Here is a 17522-nt window from a genome sequence, read left to right as displayed (position 1 = left end):
TCTCAGGTCTGATCACCACAACCTCCAGGAAACTGGATCGTGAACAACAAACAGAGCATATTTTAGAGGTAAGGAAAGATTTGTAGCTTTAGAGATTTAGAGATGAATGAAAAATGTTCAGCACCTGCAAGGTGCAAGGCTCCAAGGTGGTTGGTGCCAGTTAGGGTGGTAACCCCCAAAGCCGATGGTGGACAGGGAGCCATCAGGCTGAAAAAAAGTGTCCGTCGGACTTGATTAGCCTGCAGGAATTCAAAATCAGCCAATGGGTGCCAGCAGGCCAAGTGGAACACAGCTTGAGCAGTGGCTGAAGCAAAAATTTGGTTTTGGGAAGAGTTTAGTGAGGCCATGGAACAAGACCGTCAGACTGCCTAGAAGTTAGTGCCAATTTCAACTGAGGCGATGAAAGGCTCTAAGAGTTGTAGAGTTTTCTTAATTGACATGTCTCTACAATGTCACATGAAAATCTCTGTTGATACACTCAGGGTACGTACGGGTGCTTGAAATCCTTGAAAATGCTTGAATTTTAATGTTGTCTTTTCAAGGTTTGAAAAGTGCTTGAATTTCAGATGTGGTGCTTAAAAGTGCTTGAAAGTGTAACTGTATTTCATTCACAATAAATAGCTATCTGATTGAATAATTTTCTTATCAGGTAGAGAAATAAAATGAGTCGCAAAATGTAGAGGCAAAATTTCCCCGCCTGGGCTGCCTTGCCCCTCTGTCTGTTTCAATATATGACCCCGCCCCTCCCTCGGACAGTCGGGGATGAGTGCGCTAACATACCTGTAGGTTGCTGTTTTAATGAGTGTTTGATGGAAAACAACAATGGCGGAGTTTGCGCTCTCCAGTCGCATGATAGGTGAGTGCTAGTAAATAATTTTCCAGCACGTGTACGTTACACATGCTATTTAAAAAAAAAAAAATATGATTATTATTTTGCTAACTATCAAACTCTCTGGAGAAATGATTGATGCACTGAGTGTGATGCCTTATGGCAGCGCTATTATGGAATATGCTGTGAACTTTGCTAACATTACTTAGCAGTGATATGAGTTAATTTACTCAAGTGAAAGCTTTAAACAACGGTAAAAACGGCATTTTCTAAGGAGAGCGCTAGCAAACACGCTTTGCTTGTGAGTGTGTCAGTTCTACTAGTGAATGTGACAGATGCTGCAAAAAAGCCACCAAAAGCAGATTGCAGTGTAAACCCTGAGTGACACAGCTGCTGTCAGAACCTGCAGGTTTATCCCTGTGCTGTTCTCATCTGTGTTATAGTGGACACAAACTATTTTTTGGAGTTCCATAAATAGTTTTTGTGCCTTCTTATTTGACGCAGAACACCTGATTTTTCTGTAAATAGTTTGAAATGGTTATATAAAAAACGTCTGAGCCTTGGCTGCATTTTTAGGTAAATAGTACCATATAACTTTGTTGTTTGCAAAACTTGTGCATATTTTTTAAAAATGTACAATTTCTATTTGCATTTCAAGTCATGAAAATGATTCGTTAAACATGCTTGTGGTTTTTACAGGCAAAAATATCACTTTCTACTTGTATTTTAAATTTTGTCTGAATTTAGATAAATTGTGCTGATACAGTATGTCAAAATGAGAAAATAACAGATTGGCAAGATAAAAGTTTTTAAAGGTGAAATATAGAGGCCAAATCAAAAGTAGTCAAAAACAGCCAATTATATCCTGGACCCCAGGTTTTTGGAGTATTTGAAATAATGGTAATATGACTGATCCATATGGTCACAAAGAATAGCCTCTTGTTTCTGTGCTACCAAAGTTCCCCGGCTTTCATTCAAAATGTGTTTATCGTCAGCACCGACACATTAAACTACTTAAACATTATGAATGTCTTCAAGCTCACACCGAGGCCTGTGGGGCACTATCAGCCACTGAGACAGTACACACATTTATATGTGCATTTGTATATGAATATTTCATACTGTAAGGCTGCCTGTTTATTTAAGGGAGATGAACAAAATACATTGGAATTGTACATAATAATATCACAGATGATAAATTCAATAGATTTTAAGTAGATACTTGTGCATTCTTAAAGTCTTATATGTTGAATTGAACTATGTGATCTGTTCAAAGCCTCCCAGTCAGTGCTGCTCTCCATGCCTGTCTGACTGTACATGATGTTTAAAGGTGACGTTTAGGACTTCAACAATAATACAGACAGCAATGTAGTTAGCAATAGAACAGTTTTATTGGGAATTAACTTAAAACAAACATCTGTCTTAGAGCTGGGCGATATATCGAGTTTTTAAAACATATCGATATATTTTTATACGAGATATAAGATGTGACAATATCCTTTATATCGATATAGTCTATGTTACGTTATAATTATAGTTGTGGAGCCGCAAGTTTGCCTCTCTTTCGTCCACTTTTGTCTCTACGCAACGTTACTCCGCCTCGCCTTCACTGAAGACAACTCCCCCTCCTCCCCCATCGCTTCACGTGCAGGCAGCGACAAGACGGACACGGCAAATCTCCGTTAACGAGTTACTGCGCATCGCCCCATGCGTGGGGCTGGACGGCGTCAACGTGCTAACGAGCTAACCGCGCTAACGAGCTAACAGCGCTAACCCTAAAATCCTTTCATTCTCTCAAAAGTTGATAGCGCGCCTTATGTATGAATTCTGGTTGTGCTTGATGGCCGCGAACCGATTTTATGTGGTACACGCCGCTCAGCAATCTGTCAAAATGTTTGAGTACGACTTTGGTCAGCTACGGAGCTGCACCGCTTGATAGATTGTCGGCGCATTACGGCTACCGAGGAGCTTCGCGGAGTGATACGTACTGTGCATCAACGTAATATTACCGTACTGTGTGTGTATAAGGACCATAAATGGCACCTGTAAGAGACGTGGTTATGAAGCGGATTTCAAACTCCAGGCTGTCAGTCACACAGCAAAACTTGGGAACAGAGCAGCTGTGAAATCTGTCTTTGTTATTACGCTCAGCGTCTTTTAGTTTATATTTTGACTGCACAATTGTGAGCTCTTTGTTTAGCACAAAAACAACCTTGTTTTCTTTTATTTATGGAGCATGATTATTTAATGAATGCTCATAATTTAATTTTGAGTAATTTTTCATGTACATCTGTGCTGTATGTTAATAAAAGTGCCTGTGTGACATCTGGGACACAGCTTTGACTAAGAACTCTCTTTTTGTTCTTACTTTATGGCTTAAAAAAAAAAATCGAGATATATATCTTATATCGCCATCCAGCTAAAAAATATCGAGATATGAATTTTGGGTCATATCGCCCAGCCCTAATCTGTCTCCTATTTTTTGTCACACAGGAAGGAAGCATCAATTTCTGACGAGAAGACTTATTTATTTCTTTTTTTTGTGGGGGGGGTTCAACAGGAGAAGAATATCTCTAACAAGTTGATTTGTTCACATTGTCACATCTTAATTTTTAAGTGAAATGTGCATTTTGAGTTTATACATTATGTATATAAGGCGACGTTTCCTTTTGCAGTATTTTTGTGTGGTTTGTTTTTCTATTTCTTAACAAAAGCTGAGCAAAGGTGTTTAAGTTCACCTAGGATGATTTGTCCTAATTTTCACATGGTCTTACTGAGGGGATGCAAATTGAAACATGCATTCTTTCTTTTGGGGGGGGGCATGTGCTGGAAAAGCTTGAAAAGGGACCTTGAAAGTGCTTTAAAAGTGCTTGAATTTGACCCTAAAAAAGGCGTATGAACCCTGTACACTATATTGGCAGACCGGTTTGGTGGTTCCCATCTTTAAGGAAGAGGACCGGCGAGTGTGCTCCAACTATGGCGAGGTCACACTCCTCAGTCTTCCCAGGAAAGCCTTACCAGGGGCTGGAAAGGATAGTCCGTCTGTTAGTTGAACCTTGGATACAGGAGGAAAAATGTGTTTTTTGTCCTGGTTACAGAACACTGGACCAGCTTTTTACCAGCTTGAGGATATCTGAGGGTGTGTGGGAGCTTGCCCAACCAGTCTACCTGTGTTTTGTGGACTTGGAGAAGGCTTTCTACCTCAGAACATTATTTGGGAGGTGCCTGTGGAGTATGGGGTCTCTGGCCTGTTGCTGTGGGGCATTCGGATCTTATTTAACCAAGAGCTAGATTTGCATTGATGGCAATAAGTCAGACTTGTTTCCAGTGGGTGTTGGACTCCAGCTTGCACTGAAGTGGTTCATAGCTGAGTGTGACGCGGTGGGAATGAGAATAAGCACCTCTAAGTCTGAGGCCAAGGTCTTTAGCTGGAAAAGGGTAGAGTGCCCACTCCAGGTAAGGGATGAGTTGCTGCCCCAAGTGGAGGAATTTAAGTATCTCGGGGTCTTGTTTACAAGTGAGGGGAGAGGGGAGCAGGAAATCAACAGACTGATTGAGGCTGTGGCTGGAGTGATGCAGATGCTATACTGGTCTGTAGTGGTAAAGAGAGAGCTGAAAGTACGAGGCCAATCCCAAAAGTAAGAGCCCCAATTTTTTTAGAAATACAAAAAACTGTTTATTTCCCATAATATTTACATAATTTTAAAGCTTGAAGACTTATCTATTTGTCTACATAATCGCCATTTCAGTTGATGAATTTTTGTAGAGGCTGTGGCAGTTTTACAATGCCCATGTCATGCCTGCTCACTGCTGCAGAATTGCCTTCTGAACAAATGTTCTTTCAACTTTGGGAACAGATGGTAGTCACTGGGTGCGAAGTCCGAACTGTAGGGTGGGTGGGTGATGAAGTTTTGCAGGAGAGCGACAGTTTGACGGGTGACCTGTGGACACACGGTGTCGTAGAGAATCCTTGGACTGTAGGAGAAAGCCAGAGTACCTGGAGAGAACTCACGCAAATGCAGGGAGAACATCCAAACTCCACACTGAATGACACCGGGCTGATGGTGGAATTGACACCAAAGGGAGGACCTTCTTGTTGTGAGGCAACTAATCTCTGTGCGACCGTGCTGCCACAAATTGCATTATCGTTATATTAAAAAAAATTAACAACTTTAAAACCTGTAATTTAAAAGCTTGATTGATGTTAGAACAAATGAATTCTTAAGGCAATTCAGCCTGTATTTTGGGACTATCCTCTGCTGTAAGGCAAGAGCTCATATGAAGGACATGTAATGCATCTGACAGAACCCGCTGGGCCTGTCTGATTACCGACTGGTTGTAAATGCAGGGGTGGGAAAGATCTTCAGTCCTCCCAGTCACCTTCATGGCAGACCGCACCAGACACAACAGATTAGATTTTGCATGCACAGAGCAATTGCCATACCATGACAGGGCTCTAGACCAAATTTTGACGGACACACCGTCAGGGCTCACCGATTCTGATGTGTTTACGCAGTGTTTACGTCTTTTTGCGTTGATTCTGAGCTGGAGGTTTTGTCTCTCTCCAACCAAAATTCACCGAGCGAGCAGCAAAAGAAGCAGCAAACTACGCTTCATATTTGATAAATGTCGTAATGGAATCACTGCTGTTTTGCCTCCACCACGATAAAAATCACACTTCATGCACAGCTCTCTCTCTCTCTGTACTTCAAGAACAGTTTCCCGTCTCAAATCTCTGTTTTCTGCATTATTCATTCGCTTATTACCCACCAGTCTACCGTGCGCCTAACTTTTTAAAGTTAGGCGTACCGGTGCGCCCATGGCAAAAAGTTAGTCTAGAGCCCTGCATGATAATATGCCACACCCTATGATGCTTTCCAGTACAGCCTGATAGAACTGAAACATTATTTTCTGATTATGTCAAGTGAAGTCAATTTTTTTTCTCTTTTTCAAACACCTTTAGTCTGTGTTAAAAACAAACTAACTAACAAACAAACAAAAAACAAAACGAGAACACATTGTGGTCATTGCAACTGAAGAGATAATCAAGTTGAATCCCAAGATAAATTTAGGATTTGATATGATTGATTTCTTCATTATGGATAAACAGTGGGTTGTGGTCTCCTACTGCTTGGGGGTCCAGCACCATCTCCTTAATAGACTCGATGGTTATCTTCACTTTGTGATGTTACGTCCAGTAAGGGTATCAGAATTAGACTATTGAATTGTATGTGCTTTCTTTCACTGACATCCAGTTGTTGACTATTAGCCTATTTCAAAATGTATTGCATTGAGTTAAAATACAAATACAAATACCTTTGTTTGAGGACAATTTTCCCTAACTGGAGCTCCTTAAATTTTAATTGAAATGCTACCCATAATAATGAGTGTGCCTTGGTTTGAGTAATGCTTTGTCCTGTAGTCCATATCAGCTCTTTGGTCTGCAATACCAGATTATTCACTGAGCACTATCCTGATAGCTACTGTGTCTCATCTATTAATGCTGACTGATATTCTCCTGAGATAAGCCCAAGAACAGTTGTGTCATCAGCAAATTTAATAATGCTAGATAAATGTGAAGGTGTACAGTGTACAAAGGAGAGCACAACCTCTAAGAACTCCAGTCTTCAATGTAATGGAAGGAAGGAAGTATGGGGGGCAGGCGAGGAAGGTGGAGGAAATTTGACATATTGAGTCAAAAAGTCCTTGATGCAGGTGTGGATGGTTGGGACAAAGCCAGTGTGTTTTCTGACTAAAATATTTGGGATGATGGTAATAAAGACAGTTCTAAAGTCAACAAAGAGCATCCTCTAGTTCTGTCAGTGGTCCAAATGGCTGAAAATGGAGTTGCTATGGCGATAACATCTTCAGTAGACTGTTTAGCGCTATTTCTGTTCTGCTAGATCGCACCTGCTCTGCGTAGTCACCTGCACAAAGTGCAGTATAGTGAGTCAGGATGTTTGATTAGAAGCCAAGAACAAAATATTTGGGTTGTTCTTTTTAAATACTTCAAACTATGTAATAGTGACTGCATATCAGATATTTTGTCCCAACAATGCTTTATCTATCCAACCTCTTCTAAATTTCACTCTGGCAGTCACTTAATTTTAAAACTAACTATTGGTCTCAATAAGCTGCACTTTCTAATTGTGAGGGACCAAGCAGCCAAGGCATAGAGGACACAGGCAAAAAAAAATGTCTTCAAAAAGGGTTTTCTTTATTTTAACCCTCAAAAAGTTCAAAAATGACAAAATTCAAAAACATAATTAGAAGGCCCATAAAAGAGGTCAACCGAATATAACTCTACAAAAAGTAATTTCCAGAAACTTAAACAAAGTGGACACAACTTAACTCACAAACTGACCTAATTACAAAGACACATGAAAGTAGCTTTTATAGTGGTTTGACCAAACCATTTTCACACAATAGGGGGAAAAACCAAAACACTTTAATATTAACTAAGCACAGAATAACCTAACTAAACCTAAAATAACCCTGTTCCTGATAACCACATGGTCTGTCCTGCTGAGCAGGCATTTTGTTCTCAGAGTCCTCAGCCACACCTTTTTCCCAGACCAGGAAACAGCCACCACCCAAAACCAGGTAACTCAAAGAAAGAGAAACATAATTAATATAACAAAACATTTTTAGAAAAACCACACAATGCTACTATGTGCGCGCCTGATAATATCAGTTAGGTTTAACCAAATGATTAATGAATTATATTAATGAAGAAAACTGCAAAACAAACGAATAAAGTGAACAAATGGACTAATTTACTAATTAATGTTTGGGGGACAATCTCTACTAGAACAGCATGGTTGCTTATGTGTCATGAAAGATCAAGTTTGTGATTAGGAACACTGTATATATTTTTGAACAAGCCTTTCTGCCCATACAGGTGTTGGTGTCAGATGGTGGCCCTAATCCCAAGCAAAGTACTGTTTGGGTGATAGTTCAAGTCCTGGATGAAAACGACAACAAGCCCATATTTCCTGAGAAGGTGTATCAAGTCAAACTTCCAGAGAGGGAGCGTAGAAAGAAGGGAGAACCAATCTATCGGGTGTTTGCCTATGACCGTGATGATGGGCCAAACTGTGACCTCTCCTACAGCATTGTGGATGGCAATGAGGATGGGAAGTTCTTCATCGACCCCAAGACAGCAGTGGTATCTTCACGCAAGGCCTTCAGTGCAGGGAGCTACGACATCCTGACTGTATGGATTTTTTAAAAATTTGTTAAACATGTCTGCTCTGTGAGTTCAAGAACATTTAAGTTGTATTTTCTAAACTCCAAATCATAAATTAATCGCTTAATCTTTGTTGTGAAGGACTTGTTTGAGGCAGGTCTGTCCATTTCTACAATCAGGAGAACATATTCTCTGAATCTAGGGAATGTGTGTAAAAGATTCATTGTGTATTTACTTTTGTTTTTCTTGATGATCTTGATTTTAGGAAATGCTCTTTAAAAATATTTCTTCATCATTAAGGTTGCCTGAACAGCACTCAAAATAACAGAGTTTGGTGCTTATTTAATTGATGCACACTGATTTTAGTTTTGTTATCTGGCTTCTGACAAAAGAATAGCATTCTTCAAAAATGCTGATTGAAGAATGGGATGCCATCTCACAGCAGTGTGTGACCAAGCTGGTGACCAGCATGAGAATAAGGTGCCAGGCTCTTGTGGCTGTGTGTGGTTTTTCCACATGCTACTGAGTCCCCATTTAATCTAATAAAGAATGCCAAACAAGAGTCAATAACAGAATAAGCTGTTTGGAAGTTTTTCAAGGGCACAACCCATTTACTCAACTCTGCTCCTAAACCCACAAATGCATTTTCCTTACAAATGTGGCAAGGTTTCCGATGCCTGTTTATTGTGACCATGGCAAGAAGTGTTGTTACAACAAAGAAATAATCAACCAGCATACCAAAACAAATAAGGAAATCTAAGTTTTCAACTTGTGGAAGGTCTGTATTTGATGCCAGCTAAAAACCGAAAACACAGCAAACACGTTAACGTTTAAAGTGATGAATACTGTGGACTTCAAGAATGGCGTGATATAGTTGTGGGGTATATTGTATCATAGCATATGGAAATATTTTAGTCTGCAAAAGACCCTTTGCCTTTCTTTTCCTCTATGTTCAGATCAAAGCAACAGACAATGGACGTCCTCAGAAATCCTCCACAGCGCGACTGCACATTGAGTGGATCCGCCGACCGCCAGCTCTCACTCTACCGCTGATTTTTGATGAACCATTCTACAATTTCACTGTGATGGAGAATGACAGGGTGGCTGAGATTGTGGGTGTGGTATCTATGCAGCAGAGCTCCACCCCTTTGTGGTTTGACATCACAGGTAAAATGCCCCTGTAATGGAGTATGCTTCGTAAACCACTTGAGGGTTTTGTTGTGTAAGGAAGGGTGTGCTCAGGTTTGATGCATGTTGTGTTGGTATAAATTAGGTACAGCTCAGACACAGTGGTCTGCATGGTATGTTCTCCCCATCCCAGTTACCATAGTGACAGCTTCTCAGATCCCAGTTCAAGTAATCTGTTGGTAGTCTAATATGGATTAAAATCAGGATGAAACTTAAATTAGATACATTTGTTTATTTTTCTCTCTTTGTTTTAAAAAAAAAAGGATTGTTTCATTGAAGTATTCACAGCTATATTTACTAAGCAGGGCAATTTAATATTATGCTGCTATCACAAAACAAATGTCAACTAGAGGGGAGTGATCAACTAAAACTGTGTTAATTAATAAACATAGTTTAGCCAAGTTCATTGCAGTAACAACCCACATTGTATCAGAAGCAGCACAAATTACCAGATCAAAAACAATTAGACTTTAGAGAGTGAGTAATGTATTTAAAACAAACAAACAAAAAAAGACCGTATTTGTACTCTGACAGGTCTCTAGCTGTGATGTATTGTTGGCTCCAATCAGCCCAAAATATATAGATAAATGCGACAGGGGACGACAGACATTCCCACAATACACTTTTTGTCTTTCTAGTCAGTGTACATTAACCTGGAGATACCTTCTGACTTGTGCTTCTGGCTCTCCTTAGCTCTGCCTCTCTTTGTATTTTTTCTCTGTTTTCTGTCCATGTCACTCTCACTTCAAACACATTTTTCTCACTTCATTTGTGTGTAATGATGGTTTCTCATAATCTGAAACTTGAAAAAATGTGTTTTAGTTATTTAGGAAACAATATGAAGAAGGTAAACATTTTATTTAATTTTTTTTTTAAAAAGGAAAAAAAGGATAAAACATAGAATATTTAGCATTACAGCAGCACAGGTAAGTCAACTGAAAGACCATGTAGTGTGTGTGATCATGGGTATATGTGATCATCACTTGTAAATTTGGCAAAAGACACAGACCAGGAATCCCAGCTGATGATGCAATAAAAAACAACTGCACTTTCATGTTATTTCCAATGTACAGGGTGAGCCATTTATATGGATACACTGTAATAAAATGGGAATGGTTGGTGATATTAAAGTCCTGTTTGTGGCACATTAGTATATGTGAGGGGGCAAACTCCTCAAGATGGGTGGTGACCATGGTGGCCATTTAGAAGTCGGCCATCTTGGATACAACTTTTGTTTTTTCAATAGGAAGAGAGCCATGTGACACATCAAACATAAGTTTGATGTGTCACATTACCAATAATGGTAATGTCACAAGAAAAACAATGGTGTGCTTGGTTTCAACATAACTTTATTCTTTCATGAGTTATTTATAAGTTTCTCTTTGTTCACAGCCATTGACATGTTGAAGAGGTTAACACGTGAGGAGCGGATCGAAATTGTGTTGATATCTGGTGAACGCAGTAACCGGGTCATTGCAGCAGATTTCAGAGCAAACTGTCACTAATGAAGAAACATCAGTGGCTGTCCTAGCTTCATTCAGCAAGAGCCTACAGTGTAACACTCGCCGCATGTCACTGGAGAGTGGCATTAATCAAACATCCCTTCGGCAGATATTAGCTACTCACAAATGGCACCCTTACAAACTCCAGCTACTGCAGCATCTCAACGAGGATGACCCAGATCGGTGCAAAGAATTTGCAGAATGGGCAAAACAAAAATTGGAACAGGGCCCTCAGTTCACGCAGAAGATTTTGTTCAGTGATGAGGCAAACTTTTATGTGAATGGTGAAGTTAACAAACAAAACCACCGCTATTGGTCTGACACTAACCCACATTGGATGGATCCCTCCAAGACTGTTGGAACAACAAAAGTGATGGTTTGGTGTGGTATATGGGGTACAACGATAGTGGGTCCATTCTTCATCAATAAACTCAATGAATTTTTCCAGCAAGAAAAACTCACATTATGGGTGCCAGGTCCGAGCATTCCTAGATGAACAGTTTCCTGGAAAGTGGATTGGTCGTTATGGGCCAGTTGAATGGCCCCCAGGGTCTCCCGATCTGACCCCCTTAGACTTTTATCTTTGGGGTCATCTGAAGGCAAATGTCTATGGTGTGAAGATACGAGATGTGCAGCACCTGAAACTACGGATACTGGATGCCTGTGCTGGCATTTCTCCTGCGGTGTTGCTATCAGTGTGTGAAGAGTGGGAGAAGAGGGTTGCATTGACAATCCAACACAATGGGCAGCACATTGAACACATTTTATAAGTGGTCAGAAACTTGTAAATAACTCATGAAAGAATAAAGTTATGTTGAAAACAAGCACGCCATTGTTTTTCTTGTGACATTACCAATTTGTGTCACATGGCCCTCTTCCTATTGAAAAAAACAAAAGTTGTATCCAAGATGGCTGACTTCTAAATGGCCACCATGGTCACCAACCATCTTGAGGAGTTTGCCCCTCACATATACTAATGTGCCACAAACAGGACTTTAATATCACCAACCATTCCCATTTTATTACAGTGTATCCATATAAATGGCCCACCCTGTACATTATTTTAACTTCAATAACTTCAAGCAAAAAAGCATTTTCTGATGGATAAACTACACGCATAAAATATACAATTTTGCCCCAAGTGATCATCCAGTAAACCTTTCAGCCTTTCTAAATACATGTTAATATCAGAATGGGTTAAAACCCTTACAATTTGCTCTGTAACCTTTTTCAGACTGATAGATGTCAATAGCTTTGTTTCTCAACTGTTTCTTCAGATAGTGGTATGATGTGTTGCTACTTGAGACCTTAACGTACATCACTTTGTTGGACAGGTTCTTTTTCATTTCTGTGCTTGATTCATCAGTAATCAGACCTGAGTGTGTCTAATGAAACTAAACTCAGTGTGGCACAGGAATGACGGACCTGACCACATAGTTTGCTCTTTTTAGCACTTTTTATTCAGTTGCTGCTTTTCGGCTACACCCCACACAACAACCACAACCTCAGGTCCCAGCAAGTCTTTTGCAGGGGAGGCATGATGAACTGATGGAGCTCCGGTGTGTCAGCCTCCCCTGCAGCCATACCATAACACCATGCCCCGCCACACTGGTTAATGATAGTTAATTCATGATTTAACAAGGGAGGCAATTACTTTTGCACACAGAGCTAGGTAGGTTTGGGTGCCATATAATGTCATTATGGATTAATAAAGTATTCTAATTCTGATGGCCCGTAATAAATGCAATCATCATTTAGTGACAAATATGCAAAAGAATAAGGAATCAGGATAAAGGCAAATACTTTTGCACAGCACTGTATAAACCCAGATAGTTCTCCTTTCTTTTGTCCTTCCCCTGGAGGCTCTCTGACCTTTCTGTCTCACCTCATCTTTCCTGTCTCTTCTCAATGCTTCATGCCCATAAGGTCCCAGGTCTTTCCGTGAGATGTTCTATATTCTGCAGAGCACTTGTGGCAGGAACTGTTCCTCAGAAGGTATCTCCCTTCCACTACTGCTATTTTCTGCCTTCTCAGCACCCTATTTTCATTATTTTTCTGTCATTCTTTATTTTACTGTTTTTGCACCAATGATGCACCCCTCTGCTTGTTATCTGTGCTTGTGGTGCCTGTGCTATAACTGATTAGTTGGATGTGGCTGGTTTTTCGAATGTGCGCATGTGTGTATGTGTCTCTCTCTGTGTATGTGTGAGGCAGAGAGAGAGAGATGGATGGACTGTTGTAGCCAAGATTAGTTGAAGGGATGCAGGTTTAGTAAAACAATACAAAAAGGGGAAAAAAAAGGGAAACATTTTTTTTGTCCAACCTTATAAACAGTACATTTGCATAATGACTGAAACTAGCTCACTGAAGGAGCAATGGACTGGAAGCGCAGTTCCTTGATCTTTAATATGCAAATTCTCATGACAGTTGATGAACAACTACTGACCAAAGCCCATTGGTCAAAGACCACTGATCAATGGACATGAGTACAATTCACAGAAAGTTGGGGAAATGGCTGCAATTACAGCATTGTAAAAATGGTGAAAAATCTACCCTCAGGCCCCCTCCACATTTCAGAGATGGTCTTTCCCTTTTCACGTAAATGCCCCCCTTGACTCCCTGCTCAAACCAGCGTTCCTCCTTGTCCAGGATGTGTACATCCTCATCATTGAAAGAGTGTCCACTGGCCTGTAGGTGCAAATGGTGTGCGGAGTCCTGGCCTGACGAGGAAGCTCTTCTCTGTTGTGCCATCTGCTTCACTAGAGGTTTTTTGGTTTCGCCGATGTATAAATCATTGCAATCCTCCTGGCACTTAACAACGTACACTATATTACTCTGTTTGTGTCAGGGGACCCAATCCTTAGGGTAGACCAATTTTTGGCGCAGTGTTTTTTGGGGTTTAAAAATCACAGAGGTGCTGTGTTTAGAAAAAATGCGTTTCAGCTGTTCTGATACTCCTGACACGTACGAGATCACTACAGGTTTTTCGTGTTGGCAGCAGTTGTCCTTCTCTCTTGGATTGGCTGGAGCTTTCTTTAGGTGACTTCCTAGCTTTGACAAATGTCCAGCTGTCCAGTAGTTGTTGATCAGTGGTCATGAGAATTTGCATCAAGGAACTGACCTCCCAGCCCATTGTTGCGTGGGCTAGTTTCAGTCATTATGCAATGTACTTTTTATAAGGTTGGGGAAACCAGCAGTCAGTTCAGACTGAAGAAGTCACTTGGATGAGTGACGAAATATTTTTCCCACTGAAAATGCTACGTCCAGATAAACAGAATCAGCCTATTGGGGTTTACTTACCTGGATGATTGAGAGAGCATCAAGACATCTTCAATGCACCACAATGGTAGCCTGATATCAGACAGAATTGTCACATAATATTAAACAGAGGCTGTCAACTCAGCTGTATGGAGTGGGGAATCATAATGAAGCAGTTAATTTTAAATTGTAGATTTAAGCTGTTCTTCATATTTTGGGCCACCAGATGCCACAAAAGAGGACTGTGGTGAAAAGCTTTGAGTAATGATCCCTTTTTTCAATATAGGCTTCAATGCTCCAGAAAGCTTCATTGGGCCATTAATACTAACTTGGGTGAACTAAAGGTGAGCCATTTATAATGGCCGGTGGCAAAGTACACATAGGTGAAGCATAATGTTCCAAATAAAACAAAAAGCAGCAGATGGCTGCCCCTCCTTGAGGCTGGCTCTGCTGGGGGTTTCTTCCTGTTAAAAGGGAGTCTTTCCTTCCCACTCTCACCAAAGTGCTTGTCCATAGGGATATTCTGATTGTATTATATAACTGTATTAATGTAAGATCATTTTCCTTGCCATATAAAGCACCTTGAGGTATCTGTTGTTGTGATTTGGCATTCTATAAATTGAATTAATTTGATAAATAAACAATAACAACAAAAAACTAGAAAACTAGAATGATACTCCCCCCCCCCCCCCCCCCCCCCCACACACACACACACACACACACACAGATTCAGCTACTCTGTCCCATTTGTTTCTTTGTTATACCTGCATCTCTCCATTCCTTTTTTCCCCCACTGGTCTTTTGCTTAGCCTCTTGATACCTACATTCACCCATTCACCACCGGCTTGCTATTGTTCTTACTTTACTTTTTTTTTTACTCTATTTTTCATTCTCATTTAACCCCTTCCTGGGGTAAAAGAGACAATATGCAACAAGCAAACAAAGCTGAGGGTTATTCAATACACATCATAATTATTAAAAATAAGAATAAAATAAATACATCTGTCAGCAAATTATGAGCATTTAATATAATATTAATTAATACTGTTCACCTTTCTCTACATGTTCACTGTCAGTCCATCCCCTTCATCTTTTTCTCTCTTTTGATTGCACTTTGATTGTTATTTGTGTCATTTCTTATATTTTAATCTGGCGGTTTGCAGAATGGAGGGATGGCCTGAGGGCTAGCAAACCTTCCTTAGAATCCAGCTACTCTGCAAGTCTTTTTGCCACCAAGGCAAGAAAATGTGACAGCAGTGCCACTGCCATCTCCCTCACTCTCCCCAGACTGAGTGAGATCTTCCTTTTGATGTAACATCAATAATTTTAATTACGCTATTTATCTCTTTGTGGTAAAATAGTTAAATAGTTTAAAGGAGAGTAGATAACTCTTCCTCTAACACTTCATTCTTGATGAAAGGTGGAGCAGGATGGTGACAAAATAGGATTAACCAGAGAGAGAACAGGAGTGAGGGTGTCTTTAATCACTCCACCGCTGTCAACAACTTGATACAATTTGTGCTGTCCAGAAACATCGCCACTGCATTAGTCATTTGGGAGATTGATTCCATACCTCCATACCCAACCAACTCACCCACAGGCGCGTTATAATCCCCCACTGAGCAGCTGACAGCTAGAACCAGCTTCATGGCATGATTGCTAGTCAGCTGCCCCCATTTCCCAACACCCTAGTCCACCAACTTCACAAAGCAAACAAAAACTAGGAAAAATAGCCAAAAACAAAAATAGATGAGAAATTTTTGCAATAACACACTCAAACTGCAGCACACTCTAAGCAAAAGGGAGGGGTACTACCAGCATGGAAAGTGTTTTTGCTTGTTGCTTTAGTGTGTTACTGTGATTCTTGCTTCATATTGGCATTTTATAGCATATGCTGTATATTATATATTATTATATGTAATCTGTGGTGTATAGGAGTTTGTGATGTGTGTTTGTGTGTGATGGAAGAGCTTAAACCTGTCAGCAGCCATCCTTTCCTCCTTTGCACTATCACAAACTCTTAGGCAATGGTCTCTAGTCATGTTCTCTGCCCTTATCCCAACACTGCACTGGTTAATTTACTGATTAGGATTGTACAAAAAAAACCCAAAAAACAATTCATGCATTTCAGGACTCAGTAACGCATACGCATGTTTTACATGACTGGAACCCACTGATCCACAAAATAAAATTGTGTGGTTTTTGTGTTTATTCACATATTCATCATAACTCGTGTGCATTCAAAGTAGGTATGAGCTGCATTTTTTGGCCATCCTTTCTTGCTTGACATTTGTGCTGTGGTGCAGGTGGGAACAGTGACAGTGTGTTTGATGTAGCGAAGACTGTGGGCACCATCATCATTGCCAAACCTCTTGATGCTGAACAGTGCTCCTTCTACAACATGACAGTGCAGGCTACAGATGGCACCAACACTGCATATACCCAGGTACCACTTTTCCTTTATTTCAGCGTTGCCTACAGTTTGGTACATTTCAACTGATTTTGTAGCACAGTCTTGTGTCAAAACGTGGAAAAAATTTCAAAATGTGGACTTTATTGCCTTTTAAAATTGGAAAATATTCACCAGATAGGAATTGGTACATATGACCAGATAGATAAAAATCATGTTTAGGGACATGAAAATATTTCAGCTAAATTATTTACATGCAAATTCATGGAACAGAAAGATTGTGTGATACATTGGGGTGGCTGCAGCTCAGGAGGTAGAGCAGGACTGTAAATGTGTATGAATGTTAGATAGAAAAAACAAAAAAAAAAAAGTTAGATAGCATTTAGGTAGAAAAAGCAGAGAAAAAAGTGCTTGTATTAATGGGTATGAATGAAAGAAACATGTTTTATAAAGTGCTTGGAATGCTCCAGTAGAGTAGAAAAATGCTATATAAGAACCAACCCATTTACCAGAAATGTCCAGTAATGCAAACCAGTAAGTTAGAGGTTGTGATTATGTCACCAGTTTCCACTCCCATCATGTTTGTAATGACAAGAAGTGTAAGTTGTAAGAACTTTATTTTACCATTCCACTGGGTTTACAGAGGATAGGAATGAAAAGAACAATTAGTGTTTCTATTCAGACTATTCAGACTGGTCCCCTTATTTAGAAATACCTTCCATAATAATTCTGACATTTGGATTACAATAGATTCCTTAGGCAGGGTGGTAGACAAACGTGGAGTCCTGGGCCTGTGTATCCTCAGTAATACATTCGTTTTTGGGGATGTGGAACATCACGTCACTGGTGGGGAAGGAATCTGAGCAAGTGCAGGACATGGAGTGCTACCGAATAAATATACCTCAGTGTATAGTAAGGGTTCTGGAACCATACTCCTGGAGAATGGCTGGACTGTAATCATTTTCTGGCGTGGCCTGTGGTGAGAGTAGCTGGGTGGGTGTGAGGACACTCACAAGTCCCTGGCTAAAGACCACCACCACATTACCTCTGTCCATGCCCAGAACAATAGTTCAGAATTCCCAGCCTTCTTTGAGTCTTTAGTTAGTCTGTCTGGGGAATTCATAGTTCTCCCAAGAGATTTTTTCA

At 40.2% G+C, this 17522-nt stretch overlaps 1 protein-coding gene across 2 annotated transcripts in view; it reads left to right on the top strand.

The window, feature by feature from the left end:
* The window catches only part of fat3a (FAT atypical cadherin 3a), a 132700-nt gene that overhangs the window by 23775 nt on the left and 91403 nt on the right, over positions 1 to 17522 (top strand). The window contains exons 3-7 of one of the 2 annotated variants that reach the window (XM_085371094.1): positions 7 to 68; positions 7731 to 8045; positions 8975 to 9185; positions 12635 to 12703; positions 16273 to 16412. In XM_085371094.1, coding sequence (XP_085227220.1) covers positions 7 to 68; positions 7731 to 8045; positions 8975 to 9185; positions 12635 to 12703; positions 16273 to 16412 — 797 coding nt within the window. The remainder of the gene's footprint in view (positions 1 to 6; positions 69 to 7730; positions 8046 to 8974; positions 9186 to 12634; positions 12704 to 16272; positions 16413 to 17522) is intronic. The other variant, XM_085371093.1, reaches the window with a different exon arrangement.

The sequence above is a fragment of the Diplotaxodon limnothrissa genome, linkage group LG14 (genome assembly GCF_057381915.1).
Source record: "Diplotaxodon limnothrissa isolate DT_005_m linkage group LG14, D_limnothrissa_male_GT1.1, whole genome shotgun sequence".
Classification (NCBI taxonomy): Eukaryota; Metazoa; Chordata; class Actinopteri; order Cichliformes; family Cichlidae; genus Diplotaxodon; species Diplotaxodon limnothrissa.
This window is presented reverse-complemented; position numbering and strand designations above follow the sequence as displayed.